The 23,924-nt window shown below is 51.5% G+C and overlaps 1 protein-coding gene across 8 annotated transcripts in view; it reads left to right on the top strand.

The window, feature by feature from the left end:
• The window catches only part of SLC4A4 (solute carrier family 4 member 4), a 182,786-nt gene that overhangs the window by 127,675 nt on the left and 31,187 nt on the right, over positions 1-23,924 (top strand). For all 8 annotated transcript variants that reach the window (XR_014184009.1, XR_014184010.1, XR_014184011.1 and 5 more), the window contains 8 exons: positions 2,083-2,216; positions 5,104-5,375; positions 8,266-8,336; positions 10,183-10,371; positions 12,778-12,891; positions 13,467-13,628; positions 18,628-18,806; positions 19,613-19,685. Coding sequence is in view for 5 of the 8 variants with exons in the window: in XM_082052103.1 (XP_081908229.1) it covers positions 2,083-2,216; positions 5,104-5,375; positions 8,266-8,336; positions 10,183-10,371; positions 12,778-12,891; positions 13,467-13,628; positions 18,628-18,806; positions 19,613-19,685 (1,194 nt within the window). In the remaining 3 variants the exon portion in view is untranslated. The remainder of the gene's footprint in view (positions 1-2,082; positions 2,217-5,103; positions 5,376-8,265; positions 8,337-10,182; positions 10,372-12,777; positions 12,892-13,466; positions 13,629-18,627; positions 18,807-19,612; positions 19,686-23,924) is intronic.

The following is a 23,924-nucleotide window of genomic DNA, read 5'->3' as shown; positions in this document are numbered from 1 at the left end:
CTGAACAATTCAGCAGTGGATCAGAGGCTTAGGGAGTTTGGGCACAACTGGCTTTTCTTTTGCCGCGTCCCTTCAGCAATCCTTTACTCACTGCCCGTGTTTGAAAAGGCCTCAGTTCCCTTGGCTGGTGCAGGAGCCTGGAGAGGTTTTGACTGGTAGTTTTCAAGAGAAGAGGGAAAGGGTGAGTTCTTCATGCTCAGGTGCCTCCATATCACTGGAGAAGGATTGGTGCGTTCCGAGGCGCCCAGTTCAGGCTGTTCTTCCAGGTTCATGTCAAGTGTTGCCCAGAGCCTTGTGCGTTCCTGCCCTGGATGGAGTTGGGGAGCACGGGGTCCTGTAAGACCTCCAAGAGCACAGGCTGCCCTGAGTCTCTGTGCTCGGAAGAGCAAGGGGAGGAGAGGAACTTGGTCCTCACAGGAAAAAATAAAATTGGGGGTTACCACATCAGAGTTTCTACTGCTTGTTTCCTGTAAACAGTTGTGTGACTGCCACCGGGTCAGGAGCTCAAGCCCACCGTGCCGTGCTGCCTGCCCTGCGCGGCCTGGCGCGGCCGCCGCTCCATAAAGCTCACCTCCGAGCTGTGAGTTTCCGAGAAAAGACACTATTCGTAGCTGCAGACCCATGGAAGAATGCAGGGAAAGAGGTTCCAGATGCGCTGGCTGCGAGGGCCCGGGGCGAGCAACGCGGGAGGAGCGCAGGGGGTCAGCTGTGCCCGGCAGCGACTGTCCCGTCCTCAGGGACCCGAGGGCAGCCAGGCACAGGTTTGGCGCTGCCATCGCGCCCCCACAACCGCTGCGCGGGTCCGCGGGCGCTGCTCCCCGCGAGGCGCGGCTGTTAGCGACGGGCGTCACCACAGGGCGCCAGGGATGTCACCGCCTGCCAAGTAACAATGGTTTTTGTCAGCTCCACAGCAGCTTGTTTAGATTGACGAGCGGCTGAACATGTGTCAGGAACAGGCAGCTTATGAACCTTCCTTACCTCTTGCTTCTCTGCGCAGCTGCCGTACTGATGCTTTCATCACCCAGCAATAGCAGTGCTTGGCCACCAGGATTTTGAGAACAAGTTTGTGGCCAGAAAAATGGTTTATGATTACTTTAAAGAAAATTTTCCTAGTAATTTAGTAGATTAAAAAGATATATACTCTGCTCTACTGTCACGTGGTTTGACATATGACGGTATGAACGTACTTTCCTCAGCGTAAACAGTAACTTGCGTCTTTCCAAGAAAGACACAAAACTTAAGTTTGGTTTCTTCGTGTTACCCCCGATAAGTCGGGAAAAGTGCAGCCCCAGCCCTGCAGTTTGTCACGGGTGGGAAGGAGATTCTGCCCGTTTACTCGCCATTAGCTGCTGGTTGCGCAGCCCGTGCAGCGTGGATGAGGCCGCACAGCCGCACCGGAGCCCGTCACCGCTGCTCGGGGCGGCCCTGGCTCCTGGGGAGGGTGACGCTGGCCACCGCACATCTGGCGCACGAGAAAATGATGCTCTCGTTCCTTTAAAACTCAGTCAAGTGTAAACAGATTAGCTTATGTAAGAGCAAATGAGGTATGGCGAAACTAATTATGCCGTTTTTGTTTTATTGGCAAGAAAATATGCCATTTATATTGCATCTGTGTTTGGCACTTTAACAGTAGATACTGTCCAGCTGTAGTTTACATGGAAATCCAGGAGTCCATCAAGCACGATCTTTTGTCATTCTCCAGTGAAGCTGTTTTGCCACACAAGCTGAGGGTAATTATAGTGCCCAAGGTGTGGGAGATCCTCAGGGAGCTCTCAACTCCTTCAAGTGCTCTTTGAAAACACTCTCTTCACCTTGTCTAACGTAAAACACAGCGTGGTGGTACTAAACTCTGGGCTGCAGAAGTAACTGGGAGGGTTGCTGCTTATCCCGAGCAGCTGTGAGCGGGTGGGATGAGCACACCTCGGTGTGCCGCTGCGGGAGAGGGCAGGAGACGTTCTGCACTTAGCCGTGGACATACCAGCATACAGCTGGTGGCTGCTGATGTAACTACTCATTTTCTTGCAAAAGTGCACATAGAAGGGTTATTGGAAGGAACCAACGTCTCTCCTGTGTCCACCGCAGGGCGTGTTGGAGAGCTTTCTGGGCACGGCAGTCACCGGAGCGATATTTTGCCTTTTCGCTGGCCAGCCACTCACAATTTTGAGCAGCACAGGACCTGTCCTTGTCTTTGAACGGCTTCTCTTTAATTTCAGCAGGTAAGTGGAAGAGGGAGGAAGGGAAAGAATGTCTGGCACTAATCACATCCCGGCTAGGGAATGAGGTGGCTAGCTGGGAAGAGGGGATTTAGCACGTGAAATGAAGTGTCTGTGTGTTCCTTGTCAAGACTGCAGTGCGATCACCTCTGGGATTTCCACAGACACGCGTGTCCCGCAGCGCTGCCTGGGGTGGGTGCCTGTTCCATTGCGGCCTCTTGGAAACTCTTAGCCAGGTCTGTCCCCAGCTGCTGTGTATTGCCCAGAGAAGCAAAGGAAGAATCCAGATCTTGGTGGTTACACTGACAAAATCCTGCAGGTCTCAAGGTTACCAAGAATTTGTCCTTTAATCAGTGTGCTTTTGAAATAGTTGTTAGTTATAGAAGTACCTGTGATAGAAACAGCTGTCAATTTCTGTTTGTCCCCTGCATTCTTCAGTGGAGCTTTGCTGCCTGAAATGCTCTTGGTTTGGTTTGGTTTTCTTCACTGGTGTGCAGAAGCTTCGCTCCCTCCCCACCACGCTGACGTGGATGCAGTGATGGCAGCTGAGACCCGGAGCTAAAGGGAGCCCATTTTATTAGGTGTTCTCAGTCATGCCCGTAACTGCAACGCTGACAAAATATAATGAGCGTCGCTAAGGGATCAGCATATTCGTTGATGATGTTACGTTTATATTAATTGATGATTCTTCATGCAGGACTACTAATACATTGGATGGTGTTTTGGAAGGAGATCACTGAGGTTATACAGAGACCACCCCAAATCACATGCGGTCCTCCCTTCCCCCGCCAGGGAGTGTCCACAGCTTTGTAGGCTGTGAACGTCCTGTATTTCAGTGCACAAAACCAGGAGCCTTTGGACTGACTGTGTTCTTTCAGAAGCAGTTGGCTGTGATGAGGAGCAGCTCTTTGCCCGTTTGTGGTTATTTTTAGGAAAGGTCTATTGAATTATTAAGCTGAACGTGGCTGTGGGTTGCAATGAGGCAGGAGACATGGTGTACGTTTGGTTGTTTAATTGTATCTCCTTCCTCACTATATATAGTCTCTGTGGGTAGGTACTCAGAAATAATTGAGAGCACATAATCATGTCTTTGCCTGCATGTTGCAGAGGTCCCTTGGGGCACAGAGCTTCTCCTGGGCAGACAGGGTGTTCTTATGTGACCACACATACACAGCGCTGCACTGGACTCTTCTGCCGTGAGAGGATTTTGTTTGGTTACTTAACTCACTTTGTAATATTGCAGCAGCTCTTCCCCTGACCGCAAGGATGGAGGCTAAAAAAGTGGCTAGAAAATGAGACTAGGCCAGGGAGGGTAGCGGACGCTTCGGGCTGGTGAGAGCACCGCAGCAGGGCGGGATGGGGACACCGTGCTTTTCTTTCTTCAATCGGGATCAATGAATACGGTCAGGAATAAACGTGCTGTAGCTGCTTGCATGTGGCAGGCAGGGCAGAGCCCAGGTACAGCGCCCGGGAGGGAAACAGCAAGGCAGAAAAACACTTTCTGCGGTTTCGAGAGGGAGGAGGTTGGGTTTGTTAACCCGAGGAGGAGGTGGTGGGGATGAAAGCTGTTGTCCTAGCGGCCTGCTGGAGCAGAATGGCAGGGCTTTTCGAGGGAGTCTTTCTCACAAGGAAATTGGAATCAAATACCGTGATTGTTCAGTAATGCGTTTGTGGTTGTTCATATTCACAACCCCCTGTTCCCTACTGAGAGCAAAATTAGAAAGACTTCCCATCTACAGATTCATTTAAAGACCCGGGTCTGCCCAGCGCCCCTGGTGAGCCAAGGCTGGGTTTCCGAGCGGGGGCGGTGCGAGCGCGGCCCTGGGCTCTGGGACAGCAGGACCCCAGCCCCCCTTCCTCCAGCGAGACCGGGCTGCCAGGCGAGGTTCCCTTCCAGAGACCCCGCAAAGAAAATGGATCACGTTCAAACTGCTTAGCCCGTTCAGTTCTGTATGTGAAATGGCCTGTGCTGTCTTGTTTGCTCTGTGAGCTTCACAAGTCCTGCGGGAGTTGGAGGGGTGAAAAAGAAATACATATTTTAAAACGTTCTGAACTCGTCCAGTGGTGTGCAGTCAGGATGGCATCCGGGCTTCTGCCAGCCGTGTCCCCCTTGTCAGTCAGATGAACGGCAGCTCCTTCCCTCAGGGCACCGACTCCACATGTTTCCAAGAGCTCTCACTTCGGTCTTTCATTTGCTGGGGTTTTCTTTATTATTTTTTTCATCTTTTTCTAAACCATCACTTTGTTTCTTTCTTGCTCCTCGCCCCTCTTGTAGGTCGGACTCTGGGTGGGAGAGGACCACGGGGCTCTGCTTCCCTCGTTCGGGCACTCTTTTCTCCTCTGCTCTGCCGTTTCACCCCATGCACTAGGAAGTCACCTCGAGCCCTGCCATTTCGCGGGATTTCTGGTATTTGGTTTCTGCAGATAGTGCGGTATGGAGACATGGAAGTGCAGGCTCCTCAGTGTGTGCCTTGGCAGGAAATGGCTTTGCTGAAGGAGTTTTGTAAACTGTGGTTACATCTTGAGCTGCTGGCAAGCTGTCTGTGTTGAGGACAGCTGGATGTTTGATCCTTTACAGCTCTGGGCATGTTTGCCAAGGAGGATTTTTACTGGGAAGCCTAGAAAGAGCTTGAGTTAATTGGTAATGTTTATTAGTGGAGGCGTAAGCAAGACTGATCTTTTCTGCCACCTCGACTATTAAACTGCACCGTGTACATCAATGGAGTCGGCTGCCTGAAAACAGAGCTCGGCACTTGGGAACGCTCTCATTGAGTCTAAGTTAGGTCCCAGAAGCTGTGTTTTCACCACTGTGTGCTGTGAAGTCATGATCCTGTCTGGATTTACCTAACCCCCAGTCTTTTCCCTTCCTGCTGCCCCTCTCTGGTTGCAGAGACAATGACTTCGACTACCTGGAGTTTCGGCTCTGGATCGGCCTTTGGTCAGCCTTCCAGTGTCTCATTCTCGTGGCTACCGACGCCAGCTTCCTGGTCAAGTACTTCACCCGCTTCACCGAAGAAGGTTTTTCCTCCCTTATTAGCTTCATCTTCATTTACGACGCTTTTAAGAAGATGATCAAGCTGGCAGATCATTACCCGATCAACTCCGAGTTCAAGGTGGACTATATCACGCGTTACTCTTGTGCCTGTGAACCATCAGATCCAGGTAAGAGAATGTTTTATTAGCTCTCTGGTTTGCAGGTAGGAGATGGTATTTGCTTCCTTGCTCTATTGTGCTGGGCCCCAGATAATACATGGGTAGATTAATCCTTCTGTATCAGTTTTCTGCAGATATCCTTTCTTAGCCTCATTTTGAAGCTGGGGGGTGAATTTCACCCAAAGTGCCAACTGGAATGTCTTTCTAGCCAGACGTTCTGGGACTCCTCATGTGAGCGTTGTGGCGAGTAGAGAAGCTGTGTCTGTCCCTTGTCTCCTTGCACCCCCGTGGCCGTTCGTTCCGAACAGCGTTCCTCTGAGGAGTCGGTGAAGGGGCAGAAGTGGTGGCGAGGTCACTGCGGTGGTCCTTAGGTCACTCCTGGTATCCGATGGTGCCATTTTGTCAGGCGCTGGAACCAGGTTTGTTCAGGGTGTTGCCAAACGTGGGAGGTTTTGCCCCTCCTGGCTGTGTGTGTGAGCGGAAAAGCACCAACAATTCCAGCAGCTCAGCCTATCGCTGGAGCGTGGGCTGCGCCGCAAGCGTAGCCAGAGTGTCTGTAGATCTGGCAACGCAACCGGGAACAAGAGGTTACAAAACCCAAATACAAACAGAAGAATGCTGGCTCGTACCAGTGGGGAAGCTGTGGCCACTCCTAGGACCCTTCAAACAATGGGCACTGAGTAAGAAACTTGGTTTGTGCTCAAAGTAAACTTGAGGTTATCTCAACATACCTGTCAAACAGGAAAAGCTTCTGGTTGCTGCTGGCCATCTCTGTGCAGGAGGTGTCGGGAACTGGATCCATAGGAACCGTGTGCGTATGTTCGTTATTAAATGTAGGATCTCTGCAAGCACTGGGATGTTGGTCCAGGTCTGTCTTCGTTTGAACAGCAGGGTGTTTTCTCTTGAGGAAACTCTGAGGAGTTGGTACAATGGGGTTTGGTCTCTGATGTCTCTCTTCAACGAGGCAATGCCAAAATTAAAGTCTCCACTTCCCATGTAAACGCCCGGAGGCGCGACCTTACCACACAGGGCGAACTCAGCGGCACGGCTGGAATGCGCAGGGAAACCGAGCGTCTGGCAGAGGCCCACACGGTTTTTCGTAAGAGATTTATGCCTGGAAGTACAAGCCGGTCTTTACCTTTGTTAGCACGTGGGGGAGGATTAGCAGGTGTGGTTTGATAAAGTTCACAAACCCTCAATGCCATGGTTCTCTTTTCACCTGATTTGCCTCTTACCCGGATGTTTGTTTTGGAGGGTAAAGATGACCTTACCATTATCATCTCCAAATCTTTCTTCCTTGGTTTTTCAAATAGCATTGAACAAACCTGGAGTAGGAGGAGTGACCAGGCAGCGCTGCAGGTGCTGACAGCAATCTGTCCGGGTGGCCCTTGGGGACAGGGCGCCAGCCACACCAGCCGCGAGTCCGCGGCACCTCGGGCATGAAGCCTCGGGAGCTGCCCAAGTTGGGCGAGAAGCTTTGTAAGAGCAAACTGTCTGGGAATGGACAGCTGACAGTGACTCCCTATTGAAACTCAGTCCAGGACAAGCTCAGAAAATAATTTGGGACTCGTGTGTGCAAAGGTGGTGCCAGGGTTACGGAGTTCGCAGAGCAAGTGGCACAAGCTGCGTCCTCTGCCTGTTCTCATCACTTGCTTGGTGGCGTCTCCTTCCACGGTGGATTTCATGCACAATAGCAAGGAATTTTCCAGAGGAACAAGTGGCCTATTTGCTGCTGGCGTGTTGGTCTCGACGCTGACGGTTTGGCCTTTCACAGGTCTGAAATACACTGACGCATGCATGTGTCTGCATAGCTGCGTGTCTGCGTAAGCCCAGACAGCATCCATCAGCAAAAGGCAGCACAGATTTAATTCTTGCTCCTTAAGTAAACAGGTTTCCACATCAGCTGCTCATCACGGCTGCAGAGGAAATTTTTTCTCTTACCATCCGACAGTAAATCAGAAGAAAGTAGCAAACAGCAGCCAGGACAGCCTGAGCTGAGCGCTTCACGGGAGGGCTCTGCAGCTGCTCTCGGTGGGCTCGTTTTTAAAGGTGGTGCGTCGCTCTGTGGACACGGTTGTGGCCACGCGGTCAGAGCCAGTCTGTAACATTTTGCCCGCAAAGCGTCAGCGGCCTCCCTCTCCACATCCTGCGGTGTTAAAAGCCGTGTATGATATTTGCTTCCCGCTCAACATGGTGCGAGTGGCCGGGGGCTCGGGGAGCGGATGGATTTTGTCCCGGGAGCTGGGGTTGCTCTTTGTCCTTCAGCTCTGGCTGAACGCGCGCAGGAGGACGGCACAGCGTCAGACAAGTGAGGAGTTCTGAGCTCAACCCCAGGAAAGCCGAAATCCCAGCAGCATAGGGACTGTCTTTGCAACAAGGCTGAAGACTACCAAGTCTTGCTGCGGAAGGTTTTGTGAGCAGATACCAAGAGACCGTTAGGACATCAGTTATTCTTTATGCTCGTATTTCCTCCTGAAACTCTGCACGCCTTCTCCCGTGCATAGGGAAATGGAATAAAAAGGCAAATGGCAGATGAGCAGAGGTGGTTTCCTGGTTCTAGGAAACAAAGCGTAATGCAGTAGCAAGTGCTTTCTTTGCAGTGGCTTTCCTGCAGCGCAGGGGTGTCTGTTGCCGCTGCGGTGTTGTTAGCGGTGGTGGATAAGCTCTTGGGGTTGTCCTGGGGCGGGTGCTTTTTAGCAAGTGTTTTATGATTGATGCTGTAGACTAAGTGTGAAACAATACTTCAGACTCACTTTAGTTGAGCAAAGAGATTGCAAACGGATTTATGGGTTTGTTTTTTTTTTTTTTAGAAAGATGGAGTAACAAATAATAGTTGCAATTTGTTTTCCTTCCTCTTGCACTGTGCTCACGCTATTTCTTCTTCTGTCCTCTCTTGCAGTTAATAGTTCATTATTTAACAGGACACCGGTGCCGTCAGCCGATGAGCTGTTCCATCCCTCGACAGACATGGTAAGTGCCCTTTGCAAGGGCTCTGAGTGTCCCGTGTTTCTGCTGAGCCGTGCCAATAGATCAATAATCGATCACATGAAGAAGATCTTCACTCTGAAATTCCCCCGTTGCCCCTGACATGGGGAAAATCTGAAGCTGCCCCTTTTGGCATGCTCACTTGGTCCTCCAAGGATTTCTCAGAGGATATGGACTACTGTGCACACCATTTGATAATGTGAGTTACTTGCTAGTAGCGGCAGCCTGATCTGTGTGTGTTGGCAGGATGCAAGCGTTTCTCCTGGGGGATCAGTTAGATCCTTGTGTCCAGGACTGTAACAGTAGGCATGCTGTGGCCAGTCCTTCCTTGGGAAGGTCCTGGTTCCGTGACCTTCTGCAGCTTTTCCGCAGGTCACTCCGGTGGTGAGCTTTGGGTGATGAGGAAAAGGAAAATAGCGCTCGATGAGGTCAGATAGGTTTGCGTTTTGTGCACCTCATGTGCCCTTTGCTGCTCCCCGTTTCCTCGCTGCCCACCTCTGTTGTCGGGCTGCGGTCCCTCGGCAAAGGCTGTCAGGGCAAATAACGCCCAGGGAAGCGATGAGCAGCCCCAGGCTCTGATGCAGTGCCAGCCGTCAGGAGAAAAGTGCCCCTACCACTTGTGTTTCCTTAACAAGAACAACTCCTGGTGGGCCCTGCGGGGTCAGCATTTGATTGCCCATCTCGGGAGTGGGGGAGGCACGTGTAAGAGGAAGGCAAAGAACTGAACCGAGGCCTGGAGACAAGAAAACAACCCAACAGGTTGCATTTCCAGGCTGTTCTTTCTTGGAACAGTAATCTCAGCCCTTCTCCCCCAAAGCCCTTCTTCCCTAGAATCCAGATTATGGAGGTGCGGGAAGGTGAAGAGACACTTGCACAGGCTCTGCTCCGCCACAGGCATTAGGGAACAGAGGATCGTCTGCCATGTCCTGTGCGGCTCTGGGTTGCACAAAGAGAGTTTAAATCCGAACAGAGCCTCCCTATCTGGCCATTGCAATCAGCATCATTAGTAGTGAAGTACGCATTTCAGAAAAGAAGTGATTAAAGGGAATTCAAAAGCAGGTTCTTAATTGTGAGGATCATGGGGAAGAGACCCTCAGCTCTTGCTGAAATCAGTGGAAATAATTGTATATTTGGGTGTCGCATTGAGCGCAGGCAGGGGAGCGGGGCCGCAGGGCTTTTCTGCAGCTCGGGGCACGTTACCAGCTTGGCAGAGAGCGGCTCTGCCACCGGGCTCCTGCAGCATCCTGGGGACGGACGGCTGCGGGGGCCAAACTGAACCTCGGCATCCTTCTGACAAATGGAGGGGATTTTGGTAACCCCAGTTGTGTGGAGCAGCACAACCAAGATGGAATGTTTACAGTATGTGCGAGCTCAAGCCTTGTTTCCAGAAAGGGCAGGGAGGGGAGATCTTCTGCTGTGGAAACAGTGCTGGTCTTGTTGGGAGAGAAGCAGGTTTGGCTTTGGTGTTGCTGGCAGTGGTCGAGCAGTGGGGAGTGGATGTAGAGGTGGTCTCGGGCCACTCCAGCTTCGACGTGAGGTTTCCAACAGCCCCCGTCCACTGGAGGAAATGCAGAGCGTGTCAGGCAGACCACGGCAGAGGTCGTGAGGTCTGTGTTCTTTCCGAGGCCCAGACTGTCCTCAGCGCCCAAGTAATGCCATCCCCGGGTTAAAACCTGTTCCATCTGCGCACAAGCAGAGGGGTTTTAGCCTCTCCTCCACGCCTCCCTTTGCCTCCCTGTGTTTTTCCTGGTGCTCTGTCCCTGTTTGGTCATAGCCTGAGCAGCATTGACGTGAGCAGCGCTTCATGGAAATGCTCTCCTCTTTTCTGCAGTACAACACCACCTTTGACTGGTCATCTCTGACAAAGAAGGAGTGCTTGAAATACGGAGGACGACCTGTGGGCAACAGCTGTGACTATGTCCCTGACATCACCCTCATGTCGTTCATCCTCTTTTTTGGCACTTACACCTGCTCCATGGCCCTGAAGAAATTCAAGACCAGTCGCTATTTTCCAACCACTGTAAGTATGTCTTTTCACCCTAGCAGGCTCTTTTCTTTACTCTTTCAGAGTGTTAAGGTAAGCCTTCCTTTTGGTAAAGCTGTCATACAGATGGGGACAAACACTTTGCAGGGAGAACAGATTGCCTTTGTAGAGATAAAAGCATGGTACTGGTTAACCAAGGGAGTTATGTCCTGGGATTGTTTGGCTTTCACTCTTTCAGTGTTTCTGGAGGGCACAGGTAAGGCAGCAAAAGAGCCAAAATGAGCCCCGATCTGTCATGGGGATGTGACGTTGATTTTAGAAGTGCTGAAAGCAACAGTTCTGAGCTGAGACCTGCAATAATGTAGTTTATCAGCCTTAAGAATCACAAGAGTCCTTCAGGCCTTCTACCTGGCCATTTTCCACGTGATATACCATGCTGACGCTGGGGCAGAATACGTGACCGTTTGACAGAAATCAAAGGACTAAAAGGGACTCTTAATCATTAGGGCAGAAGTCTGCCTGCTTACAGCCAGAGAAAGTATTTGGAGAGGACAGAAGAAACCTTTTGCTTTGTCAGTGAGTGAATGTGAATAAGTGAGCTGTCTGTGTAGAAGGAGAAGAGAGACACATCTTTCATGTTACCATGTAGTATGTGAAATAGTCAGAAATCAATGCAAAAATGTTGAACTCTGGTACAGTGCACATCTGGCCTGCCTGTTACAGTGGGGACCTAAAGCAGAAATTCCCTTCGTCTCTGAGGATCAGCTGTGAAATAGAGATGATCTGAGAAACTGCTGCATTGATCTGAACAAGGTTTTGCTCAGACTTACAGCCACCTTATGTGAATCTTGTGGGTGCAGCTGCCTGGTTTTTCTCCCCAGCCCAAGCTGCCGTGACACGAGTGGGAGCTGGTGGTTTCTGTGTGTAACAGAGCCGTGTTTCTCCCCAGTACCTGCCCCTCCGGTTTTTGGCATTCTGACATGCAGGGATTTATTCCCTGTGGATGTTTACTGTCCTGCTGCGTTACAATTGAACCTCTATTATTTTTAATAAAAAGGAAACAAATTCCATCCAGGCTGGAATGCAGCTCAATTTACCTTGTAACCACGTGAACCCGAGAAATCTGGAAGGAACAACAGCACCGAAGAGATCACAGAGTTACAGACAAGCACAGTGGGTCCTGCCCTGCCGAGTTTCAGGGACTGACAGTTCTGGGCCCCTCGCGCCAAGAAAGGCCTTGAAGTGCCGGAGCGAGTGGAGAGAAGGGAACGGGGCTGGTGAGGGGCTGGAGCACAAGTGTGATGGAGCGGCTGAGGGACCGGGGGGGTCAGCTGGAGAACAGGAGCTGAGGGGAGACCTTCTGATCTCTGAACTGCCTGAAAGGAGCTTGGAGCCAGGGGGGTCGGGCTCTGCTCCCCAGGAACAAGCGCCAGGAGCTGAGGAAACGGCCTCAAGTTGCGCCAGGGGAGGTTGAGGTTGGATCTGGGAACAGTTTCTTCCCCAAAGGGCTGTGGGGCATTGAACAGGCTGCCCAGGGCAGTGCTGGAGTCACCATCCCTGGAGGGGTTGAACAGTCGGAGATGAGGTTCTCAGGGACGTGAGTTAGTGGTGAACTTGACAGTGTTAGGTTAATGGTTGGGATCAGTGATCTGAAGGGTCTTTTTGAACCTAAAGGATTTTGTGATTCTAATTTTCTAAAGGGAAGTTCATTACTATTTTCATTGTCAGGTGTGTAATAGCAGATCTTTCCCTTCCTTTTTTTTTTTTTTTTTTGATCTACATTGCAAAATCAGTCGTATTAAAAGAATGGAGTTTGGGGATAACACAGCATTTTTTTAGTAAAGCCACTTACCTTAGGAATCCTGCGATAACACAAGAAGCTCGACTTTTGTCAGAGAAACCATCTCTGTCCCTGCATAGAAAAACACGAGTATGTGAACCCTAAAGAATCAGAGATCAGAAGGCAAACAGAGGTAGACAATATTTTACATGTCTAAAAAAAGTCACTACTGTTTTAGATTCATTTCTAAATGTTCAATATCTGTTTATACTGGATGCTGATCCTGAACAGTCTCCTAAGGCGCTGCTGCTGGTCTCCACACGAGTGGCTGTTGGCTGCTGTCGGGTGTAATCTCAGTGAGGCTGCCTTGAAGAACTCAGAGGGGAGTTTCTTACAAAAGCAGTTTTCTTCTTCCTGAGACTTGTTTTCATACCTCCATTTAGGCTTAATTGCTTGGCTTTCAGACCGCGCAGTAAAGTACCAAGGCACATTTAGGAAAATGGCATCGGCCGTTACAATGTGCACCTTTGTTTCTACAAAAGAATAGATTATTGGCTTGTATTGCTACCAAGCGCAAGGCTGGAGCATCACAGAGAAATTAAAGCTTGGGTGAAATGGTGTTTTATAATGCTAATGACTTATGGCATTGACTTCTGTTTCAGGCCCGGAAGCTCATCAGTGATTTTGCCATTATCTTGTCCATTTTGATTTTCTGTGGAATAGATGCCCTGGTAGGTGTGGACACACCAAAACTAATTGTGCCAAGTGAATTCAAGGTACGTTGTTGTCAGCTTGTTTTGTGGTCTTTGGAATAGGTTCCCTTTTCCACCCATGTGGCTCGTATCAAATGACTTGCCATTGAAACAGGAAAGTAGTCAGCTGTCTGGAAAGGACCGTTTGATTCAGATTATACCCTTTTTATTAGCAACATCTTGGTTGGCTGATGTGTCTCCTAGAATCTGCTTCCATGCGTTGAACACAGACCCAGCTTCTCCCCGCTCCTTTGGGTGGCGCAGGCTCGGGCATCCAGGGCTCACGAGCTGCGCTGCGTCCTCAGCCACCCCAGGGACACGTTTCCTCCTTCAGGTCCGTGGAAGCACTTCAGAGAAGCTGCTCAGGCATGCTTAGCCACGAGCCTCTCCTTCTGACCTTGCTGCCATCGTCTTGCAAAAGCTAGGCCTTCATAAGCAATGCCTAATCTTTAAGAACCTTTTATTGCTGTGTACGGGAAGGATGAAGTTGTCACAAACCTCTCCCTGTAGCCATTCAATGGAAGTAGTAGTATATTCAGAGTGTCCTCTCTCCTGTGTTGTGGCTCTAATGCAGCCTTTCCTTTCTTTGCCCTTCAAAGCCAACCAGTCCCGAGAGGGGCTGGTTCATCCCGCCTTTCGGGGGGAACCCGTGGTGGGTGTACCTGGCAGCAGCCATCCCTGCCCTGCTGGTGACTATCCTCATCTTCATGGACCAGCAAATCACGGCCGTCATCGTCAACAGGAAGGAGCACAAGCTCAAGGTGGGTGCGCTTCGCGCCTTGCACACGTTTCCCAGTGCTAACTTATGTGCCACCTCAGAAACGTCATTGCTGGTGTTTGATGACTGTTTATTTTGTTGACTAAGGCAGAGGTTTTGACAGGAAGGCCATTGATTCGTTTTAAAATCTCAAGCGTTGTGCAAACAGCATTTGCCTTTCTCCTCAAGCAAGAGCCCGGTGGAGGGCCAATTTGCAATGTCTCATTCGGGAAGCACTTAACTAATTTTGATTGGCTTCACCATCGTGCGGCCTGAAGTGTCCCCGCACCGAGCAGCTTTGGGACCGCTCCTCCCTTTTCCTTCACAGACAGGCCCCACGCCAGGGGCAGATGGATGTCACAAAGCAGCCAGCTGCCCCTTCCCTTCTGGAAAGGGCTTAGACCTGTCGCATCCCACCTGCTGCTCAAAGACGTGGCTATAGCCAGAGGAAATTAGAGCAGCCTTCACTGGAGGGGTGGAACTTTTGTTTAAAGCCCCTTTCATGTCAGCGTAAAACCAAGTTTCTTAAAATCTTTACAATATTTTGATCCTTCCTCACAAGAACTTCATTCTCCAAGTGTAAACATTGAAGAAGGACAAAGGAGACTTTTATTACTTGTAAATATAGGCTAGTCAAAAATTCTCCTGTAAAGAATACTGATCTAAACGATGTCTAGCTGCCTTCCTAACCTTGCTGCCCCTCCAACTCTATTCGTGGTGGTAGTGCTGGTCTACCTTAGGAGAGGGCTAGATGAACATTGTTCCAGAATCCACCAGCCCTGACCCCAGAGGTGTCATTTGCTGTGCTAATTCTGCCAGACTCTGCCATTTGAAGAATTAGAAAAGTAACGAGGGTGTGCGTCTAACCATAAATGTGAAGTTCTGTGCTTGTCTGCTTGTCCATCTGGCATGCTCTGCTTTTCCAGGAGATGAGAAATCATTCAACTAAACACAGAAACTGGCAAGAAAAGTTGATGTCTGTCATTCCCAGTGTTTGCTTGTATAAATATAAATGTTGTCCACTATGTCCAGCAAATACATATACATATTACCAAAACTGATAATTCCTTTAAAAGAGATCCCTAGGCCTGACGTTAAGGAACACCTAGGAAGGATAGGATGTCTTCCAGTGAGGATGCTTGGCAGACATTATTTGTGATGTTTTCTTATCTGGAATACGATCACACAATCCCAGAATGTGAGGAGTTGGAAGGGCCCTGGAAAGCTCATCCAGTGCAATCCCCCCATGGAGCAGGAACACCCAGCTGAGGTTACACAGGAAGGTGTCCAGGCGGGTTGGAATGTCTGCAGAGAAGGAGACTCCACAACCCCCTGGGCAGCCTGGGCCAGGCTCTGCCACCCTCACCGGGAACAGGTTTCTTCTCATATTTAAGTGGAACCTTTTGTGTTCCAGTTTGAACCCATTGCCCCTTGTCCTGTCAGTGGTTGTCACCCAGAAGAGCCTGGCTCCATCCTCCTGACACTCCCCCTTTCCATCTTGATCCCCATGAATGAGTCCCCCCTCAGTCTCCTCTTGTCCAGCTCCAGAGCCCCAGCTCCCTCAGCCTTTCCTCACACGGGAGATGCTCCACTCCCTGCAGCATCTTGGTGGCTGCGCTGGACTCTCTCCAGCCGTTCCCTGTCCTGCTGGAACTTGTGGTGCTTCTGAATGGCTGTTCTCCTCACAGACTCTAGTTCTGTGGTTCACAAGAGAAGCTAGTCCCCACCTCAAGTCCAGCTAACTCAAACCTCTCCTCCAGCATCAAAGGACTCATCTCATTTTCCTCCCACCACCTTTGTCCTTCAATGACCCGGGCCTATCCCCTATCGTCTACTGCTGTTTTTAAGGCAAGTTGCTTTGTGATTGTGGTCAGCTTTCTTCCTGCACTTCTGTCATACCATCTAAGGACCATAACAGGTACAAAGAGCCGGGTGGGCAGGTTTGTGTGCCCTGAACCCTGGCATTAGGCTGTGTTTTATGGTTGACTAATGACATCCTGTGCATCCTCTTCTGTCACCACGTCAGGAAGGGAGAGGAGGAAGGCTAACTGTGATGTAGGAGCCCAGGGAACGGCAGAAGATGTGCCAGGGAGGGTCAGTGGGACATGAGGAAAAGGTTCTTCCCCCAGAGGTGCTGGACACTGAACAGGCTCCCCAGGGAGGTGTCACGGCCCAACCTGACAGTGTTCAAGAAGAGACTGGACAACGTCCTCAGACACATGGGGTGAACTGTGGGGTGTCCTGTGCAGGGACAGGAGCTGGACTTGATGATCCTTATGGGTCCCTTCCAGCTCAGGATGTTCTGTGATTCTATTCTATGAAATGAATGGATGTGCCTGGACCTGCAGTGGGTGCCCGCTTTTGGGAGCTGAGGCTTGCTGTGGGGAGAAGCCGTGTGCCTGGATGGACCTCCTGTCCCAGGAGCTCTGCTTTAGCCTGAGCCGTGACCTGATTTTATTTTGGACAACACGGCGTGATTGCGTCCAAGCCAGAAGTCTCTCTCGCCTTATCACAGCGGGCAAAGTTTCTGTAGGTCTGACCAGCCCTGGCGACTGCTGGTGGTGTGAGACGGTCGCCGGCAGACGTTCCAGCGCCCCGCAGAGCGGGGCCGCTGTGTGTCGCGCCGCCCCGAGCAGGCCCGGCCCTCGTGGGCTGGCGGGCGCTCCGCAGCGGGTTTTGGGGTGTCAGCTTATGGCAGGACCCCACTTGTGATGGATGTGGCCAGAGGTGGCCCGGGTGGGCCAGCTGTGCTGGCTTTGCCGTGCTGTGAAAGACAGGCAATAAGCTGAAGGCATTTGGTACATACCGAGGGCATAGCCACAATTGGATGTTATTTAAAGACCATTTTTATATCCGCTGACATATAACAGCCTAGGATGTAGTAATGTTTTTAAAATAAACTTTCCAGACTGGTGCTATGCAGTTTTTCATGCCTGTAGGGTTTTTCCTTTCCCGGCATAGTCAGTTCTGTTGAAAAATATTAAATTCCTGTGAACGCAGACTCTCCCTTCCTGCTAACGGGGCACATTTCAGGTGGTCCAGCCCCTGAGAGGAGAGACTGGCTTGAGACACGGGTGATGCAGGGTCATTATTTAGATACCTGCACCACCAGTCGTATGGAGAGCTGTTGGAAATGTTCCTCTTGTGTGAATGGAGCTTTTGCTTGAAAAAGAGGGTGATGTTTCAGTTTGTGTGGTCGCTGCGGGCGTTAGACACAGATATGTGATTTGAGACCGTACCTGGAGGAGAATGTCAGGGTGGCAGGGAGTGGGAGAGGTTTGCTGTGTGCAGGAGCGAGTTCTCTGTCCTTCCCCGTGAAGAAGAGGCCCCTCATCTCTCAGCTTACAGACATGAACGTGCTTATGCTATCAACACCAGGCGTACTTCTGTCAGTGACACACTATAAACACTCCAGCAAAGTACTGTTTAATATTAAAAAAATGATTTCCTGCTTCCTTTGTTATGGTTGTGAGCACATGCTCTTGTTTAACTGGGGGTCTCAACTGCGATCCTGCCCCTCTGCACCACAAAGCCCCTCTGCACATGGGATGCACTGCAGCCAAACCAAAGGTTGTTTTCCCTGCTCGTGCCCCGCGAAAGCGTCGGCAGGCGCGATGGAGGGACCGTCCCCGCTGCCCGCGGCCAAGGTGAGCGCACACGGGTTAGGGAAACAACGAGCCCATTCAAGATGAGCTGGGCTGCTTTCCCTCCAGGGTCACCAAGTAGGTCCAGATCACTTGTTCTTTCCAATAAAATCAAATAGAACAGGGTTAAAAAAGGTTAATCATCTTTAAAATAGCAAACCTTAGGGATTTCTCTGGTATTTTTCTGAAGATCCCTTTCACTGGTGGCCCTCTTGTTTTCTTCAATTCTCTTGGCACTCGTAGCTGGTGGATTTCCTGTGCTAGTTCACGAAGGGATTTGGCAAACAGGAGATCGGAGGGCTCAAAGGGGCAAGGAACGAGGGCAGCCTTCTCCCGTGGATGGGCTGTGAGCCCATCAGCTGTCCTTGTTGGTCCCCCAGGACAGCAGGGGTGGGCGTTGAGGAAAGTGCCCCCAGCACCAGGCACGGCTGGCACGGCTCAGAACGTTTGCAAATCAAAACCGTGAGATTTTTAAATCTCAGCTGTGATGCTGGGCTTGCATCAGTGGGGCAGCACTAGAGTCGGTGAAGGCTGGGAGTGAATCAGTGTGCCCGGCAGGCTCTCTGAAATGCCCACACACCAACGCACAGCGTGGGGAACAAGCGGGAGGAGTCAGAAAGCTGTGTTAGGGCAGGAGATGATGACCTGGTGGCAATGACGGAGGCATGGTGGGACAGCACACGTGGCTGGAATGTGGCCGTGGATGGCTGTGGCCTTGTCAGGAAAGACAGGCCGGCCAGGCGAGGTGAGAGCAGCTGCAGTGTATTGAGTGCTGTCCAGGCACGGTGAGGAGCGAGCTGAGGGTCTGGGGGTGAGAGTTAAGGGGCGGGCTGGCAGGGGGGGGGGTGTGTATATAAAAATATGTAGAGAGGTATATAATGAAAGCTTGATTATAGTGTTTACAAGGTATGAAGTGTATCTCACCAGAAGTTTTTTGGTGAATGTGGTGCTCTGGTTGTGTCCAACACACACTCTGCTGTGTCGGGTAACTCTGTAAAGAGCTATTTGATGGGTCACAGGGCTTGGCTTGTACCACTGCACCTCCCAGGACTATGGAGTATACGCAAGGTGCTTGGTCTTTCCCCAAACTGCTTGCGAATCTGCTGCGCTTTTATTGCACGCTGTTGTTTTGAGAGCTTGCCGAAATCGTATCATTTCCTTGTTTTCCCCGTGGAGACAGGTAGTTCATACTTTAAGGAGCAACATCTCCTACTCTGCTGTTCCTTAAGACAATTTCTGTTGGCCAGAAGATACTGTAGAAGGAACTGGTGTTTACGTGGTGCACCTCAGCCAGAGCCCTGGCTGCTCCGGGGGTGTTTAGAATAGTTAAACTGAAGGTTGTCTTGTCTCCCTTCACAGAAAGGTGCTGGATATCATCTGGATTTGTTCTGGGTGGCCATTCTGATGATTATATGCTCCTTTATGGGTCTGCCCTGGTATGTTGCTGCTACCGTCATCTCCATTGCTCATATTGACAGCTTGAAGATGGAGACAGAAACTTCAGCCCCTGGAGAACAGCCCAAGTTTTTGGGAGTGAGGTATGTCAAGCCAGAGGGGCCTTAGCTGCTTTGTTTGCCTGCGAAGATCCGTTTGCGCTGTGATGGCTTTGCTTTGAGCAGAACACGTGCAGAGGGCACAGCTCTGAAATTTGCAGTAAATCTGCAGATCAGCTGTGTTTCTTTACAGCTTTTTTTTTGTCAGCAGAGATATAACCAGTTAGAAGTTTATCTGGCATAGCCCTTCTGCAAATTCCTTTTCTTGATAAGGAAGAAAACTGGTCTGCTGCATGCGCGCCCGTGGATGGGGAGAGCCGGGCCGACGTGTGGGGAAAGCGAGGAGAAGGAAGGAAACTTTGCACCCGAATTCGGAACTTGTTCTGTGTCTGCTTAGGGCGCGTGCGCTCGAGCCGCCCCTGAGCGCACAAGGCTTTATGGAGCCAGTTCAGTGCCTGCAAAGGCGTCGTGGAGAATTTCCTGCTGATTCATTTGTATTTCCAGACCTGGCTGTGAGATTGAGCAGAGCAGCTCTCTGGCAGTTCCGTGGACAAATCCCCATGTAACTCCTCAAAAGTTCATTCAGCCAGATTAGACACAGTTTTCCAATGTCGAGAAAAGGAAATACATAATAAGTTTACCTGTGATTGATGGAATTTAGACAGGCATTGATTAGCAAACGTAACGGTAAAAAATTTAAACTTGTCATGCCTGGAGCAGTCAATTTGACCTACAAAAGTATTTTTTTCTGTATTGGGTTGCCTTAATTAAGCGGTTTTAAGTACTCTGAAAGGGAATAAAACCAGAAGGAAAGCTGAAGGCGCAGTGCTAACCCAGTGCTTGTGTTGCAGGGAGCAGAGGGTGACGGGATTCATCGTGTTCGTTCTGACCGGCGTGTCCGTCTTCATGGCTCCCATCCTCCAGGTAGGCACGGCCCCTCCGCGCCTCCCGCGCGGGCTGGGGCGCCGCGGCGGGCTGGCTTCGTGCTGCTGAGGAGCGAATCGCTGACGTGTGGAAAAGGAGATCAGTGAGAATTACCGATGCTGTTCTGTAATTTTATGGATGCTTAAATACAAACTTTTTGGAAGGAAAAAGTAAGACACCCTTGTAGTGTGCTGGATAGTCATAGTGACACAGTTCAGGGCCGGTGGTTTTGGGGGCTGTGATTTTTTTCGTTTTAAGATTTTTCTTCCATGTTTGCACAAAGTTAAGTTTTCTTTTATCTTGCACTCTTGTGGTTCTGCTGTGCCTGTGTTTTATGGAACCATATTGTAACTAAACCTTGAGAACCTGCTGGTGACGCAATGGCAGGATGTTTGGCAACGCAGCAGAGTTGATGTGTGGAAGACACAGGCTAACAGATGAATACGTAGTCAAGAAAAGTACATCTGCATTTGCTTGTGTGGGCTTGCACGTCTCAACACACGCACAAGAGTTGGGTCCGCGCACTCATACACAAACCCGAGCGTTCCTGTGCTGGATCTGTCCCTGTGTGCTGAGCTGCTGAGAGCCGCAGGAGCGCAGCTTTGCAGCACCAGCTCTCGGGACACGTTCACTCCCGGGGCTCCTGGCAGCCAAAATGGGCTTTGCTTGTGTCCTCTGGAGGAAGCTGTTGAGTGCAGAGAGGGGAGCGTTCCTGCACCCCGAGCCGGGCCGGGCCTGTCGGAGGGGTTTCTGGGGGAGTGGTGCAGCCTGCGCTTATCTCCGTTTCTCACCCGTCCTGAAGCCTGGCTGTTTCTGGAGGAGAAAACAAATACTGCAGACGCCGATCCCGTTGGCATAGTGGGGAGCCCAGTCCCTGCGGTGTGCATTAATCATCGTAGCCGTGTTTTCAGCATCTCTTATGTGTACCTGAAGAAAAACCTTTATTTGGTGCTTGCTCGCGGGCTGCGTGCGTGCCCACGTCCACGAGAGAGAATCCGCAGTGTTGACACCAACGAGCAGAGCCTACAGCTGAGGGTATTAGTCCGTGTGTAGGGTTTTGGCCAGAAGTCCTTGGGACCGCTCCGTTGCCGTGGCGGAGCCGTGCCTGCCCGCGCCTCGGGGCCCCGGCAGCTGGCCCAGCGCTCTTGGAAAGAGCCAGCACGACGGGCAGGTTTCCATTCGTTTTGCCTGGGTCCTCCTGAAGTAGCACGTCTCTTATCGCTCAGGAGCAACGTGCAGCTCAGCACTGTGGAAAACACGTTTCTGGAGGAAGAAGTGCAATGAAATGTGACTTCTGAATCTCTTGATTTTTTTTCTTGTGAATTTAGCCCAGGCTCTGGGCAGCTGGGCTGCTGATGTACCGTTCGGTCTAGGTAGGCAGCTCTTTCCCAAGACCTGAAGTTTGTCGGCACATAACCACAGAGAAAGGCATCCTTAGCGTATCGTGGAATAAAAAACATGAGAGGTTGCTTGTGTGTTCCCTGTGGAGGATCCTGCCTTTTCCAGGGACAGCGATTCCAGTGGTGTCCAACAGGAGATGTCAGCTGCAGAAATCCATCTCCATGGCTCCACAGATTGATGGTGTGAGCAGAAGATGTCAAAACAGCGACACACGGACTTAGCCAGTGGCACTGTCCGTCATGACTGTGGCAGAAACCGGAGAAGGGTTTCTGGAGGAGGCAGACAAGTTTTTGGCAGGCAGAGCAATAATGTTGCCTGTGTATAAAATGGAGAAAGTGGCTTTAAAAAAGTTGGTGCGTTCCTACTCTTGATTTCTAAGGTTGTTTTTGCAGCTAGCAAAGTTTTGTGTCCTGGTAACCGTTTCTTCCTCTGCAGAAATTGGCATTTCCGTGCCCTTAATTTAATGCCTGCTCGTAATTAATTCTGTTTGTTAGTTCCATGTGCCCTTTCCTTGCAAGATCCCTCTTGTGTTCCTCTGGGGTCTGTTATTTCCCCTGCCATTGTTTTCGTCAGCGATTGGCGCGGGCGGGCGCGGAGGATGAGCCCGAGGACGAGCCCGCATGCTCCCCCGCGCGCCCGCCGGAGCCCCGGCACACCGCAGGGCCTCCGGCACACCGCAGGGCCTCCGGCACACCGCAGGGCCTCCGGCACACCGCAGCGCCCCCGGCACACCGCAGGGCCTCCGGCACACCGCAGGGCCTCCGGCACACCGCAGCGCCTCCGGCACACCGCAGCGCCTCCGGCACACCGCAGGGCCTCCGGCACACCGCAGCGCCTCCGGCACACCGCAGCGCCAGGGCTGCTCCGCTGGGCACGCTGCCGGCCACCAGGGCTTGTCCTGCCAGCGACGAACTGGACGCTAATAATCACCAATGCAGTAAAACGGGCAAGCCACGCAGTAACCCCATCTCTGGTTTTTGTAGGGTTTGTGGTGTTTGTGCTGGTTCCGAACAACAACGATCATTCTGCTGCGTTGTGGCAGATCTCCACAGAAGCATTCCTCACCCCGCTGGGACAGTGGCAGGCGCTTTCCGATAAATCCGTTGTAATTCTGCTGGCTAGCAGCAGGTTTGCTCCGAGTGCCTGAGCCGGCAGCCCCAGAGTCAGGGAATAGTCTGCCAAAAGAAAATCTTCCAAAATGAAAGTGCTGCTTGCTGCTCTGCAGGATAATTAATGTACTGAAGTTTCACCTAGAGATGATTTACAGGATTAATTAATGTGGAATGATGAAATAATATTTGGACGCTTTTCTTTTTTTTAAAAAAAGCAGAAAGAAGTAGAAGGGGAGGGGATGAGAGCAATGTAACTGAACTAGAGAGCTGACCTCTGAAAACTGCCTACCCAGCTTGCCAGAGGAGATCTTGTCTTGTCTCATCTAATCCCCTGGATCCAGCGAGGGCTTCGAGTCCCTTGGACATCCAGAGACAGCTGAGCTGCTCCCCGTCCCTCCGCTCTCGGTGCGTGATGATAGCAGGGGGCTGAAGCTGCAGAAAAACACCTGGCTTTTAATGTGAAATACCAAAGCAGCTCTTTCAGGGAAGGAAATAAAGCCAATAGAAGGATAAATTAGAAACTGAGAAGCTCACAGGTGCTGATGGGCAATGAGACTTGTGTGAGGGAAGGGAAAAATGTAGGTGGAGAAACTTTGGTCAGCATTATGGCCAGGGACCAGTGACTTTGGTGCTTGTGTACGCCGGGTGAAATTTGCGTGAAATTCAGGATGGAAGCCTCAAAGGACGTGTGTGGCACTGTGTTTCCCACCTAGTAAACTATCGATAGTGTGGCAGGGAATAGGGAAAACACTGAGAAACCGCTGTGTTCCTTGGCTCCTGGGTGAGCTCCACGCGCAGGTCGGGAGCAGGCGTGCTGGTGCTGGCGCCGGTGCCGGGCCCGGGCTGCTCGGCGCTGCCGTTGCGTGGCCGCGGCCGTCACTGCAGCGCGGCACAGGCTGCGCCCTCCCCGGCTGCGGCGCCCGCACAAAGGGCTGATCAGCTCCCGCGGGTCGCGGCCGTTGCAGGGCCGCAGCCGTCACTGCGCTGCGGTGCTCCCGGGCTGCGGCGCCCGCACAACGGGCTGATCAGCTCCCGCGGGTGCTCTGTGTCCCCGCGCTCCCGTTCGCGTCACGCCGGGCTGGCTGCACGGTTTGTTGTTTGGCTGGGGAACGCTTCCCCCTCTTGGCAACTGCGCTTTGTGCTGCAGGTCGGAGGGCCAGATACTCGTCTGGGGAGCACACGTGTTGTTCCCGTGCGCTGCAGTCCCTGCCTTTGAGCCTCCCTCCCCTCGGAGGGCAGGTGTCCCCAGTTACACGAGCAGTGATGGAGGAATGGGCAGCTCTGTGCACTGGAGGGAGCAGAAGCTGATGTTTAAAAAGGCAGTTCCTGGCATTAAATAGTGTAGCTCACGGTCCAGTATTTGTGAATAGCTATGGATTAGTGTCAGTGAAAGACTGAGCAGTCAGATTTGGTCAGCGTGGCTGCCATTGCTTAGCTGGGACTGAGGAGCCTCTCCGGACGCGTTTCCTCAGCTCACCGAGTCGGACGTACCACAGCATCGTACTGCCTTTTCTTGTTCTTACTTTCTGATTCTCCTCTTAGCAGGACAACAGGTGAAGAGCAGTCTGAAGCTTCTGGGAATAGTGGTTTACCCTGCCTGTTCTCTGTTTGCTAACTGGCCCTGGCTGGCTCCGCTCCATTTGTCTCCTGGAGAGGCGTCCAAGTCCCAGAGAACCGAGGGAGCCCAGGGCTTGTTTGGCCCTGCCCTGCTCTTCAGCCACCCAGC

Source organism: Streptopelia decaocto (genome assembly GCF_964273445.1).
Source record: "Streptopelia decaocto genome assembly, chromosome: 4".
Classification (NCBI taxonomy): domain Eukaryota; kingdom Metazoa; phylum Chordata; class Aves; order Columbiformes; family Columbidae; genus Streptopelia; species Streptopelia decaocto.
The sequence above is the reverse complement of the archived record's forward strand: the minus strand, read 5'-3'. Positions and strand labels throughout refer to the sequence as shown.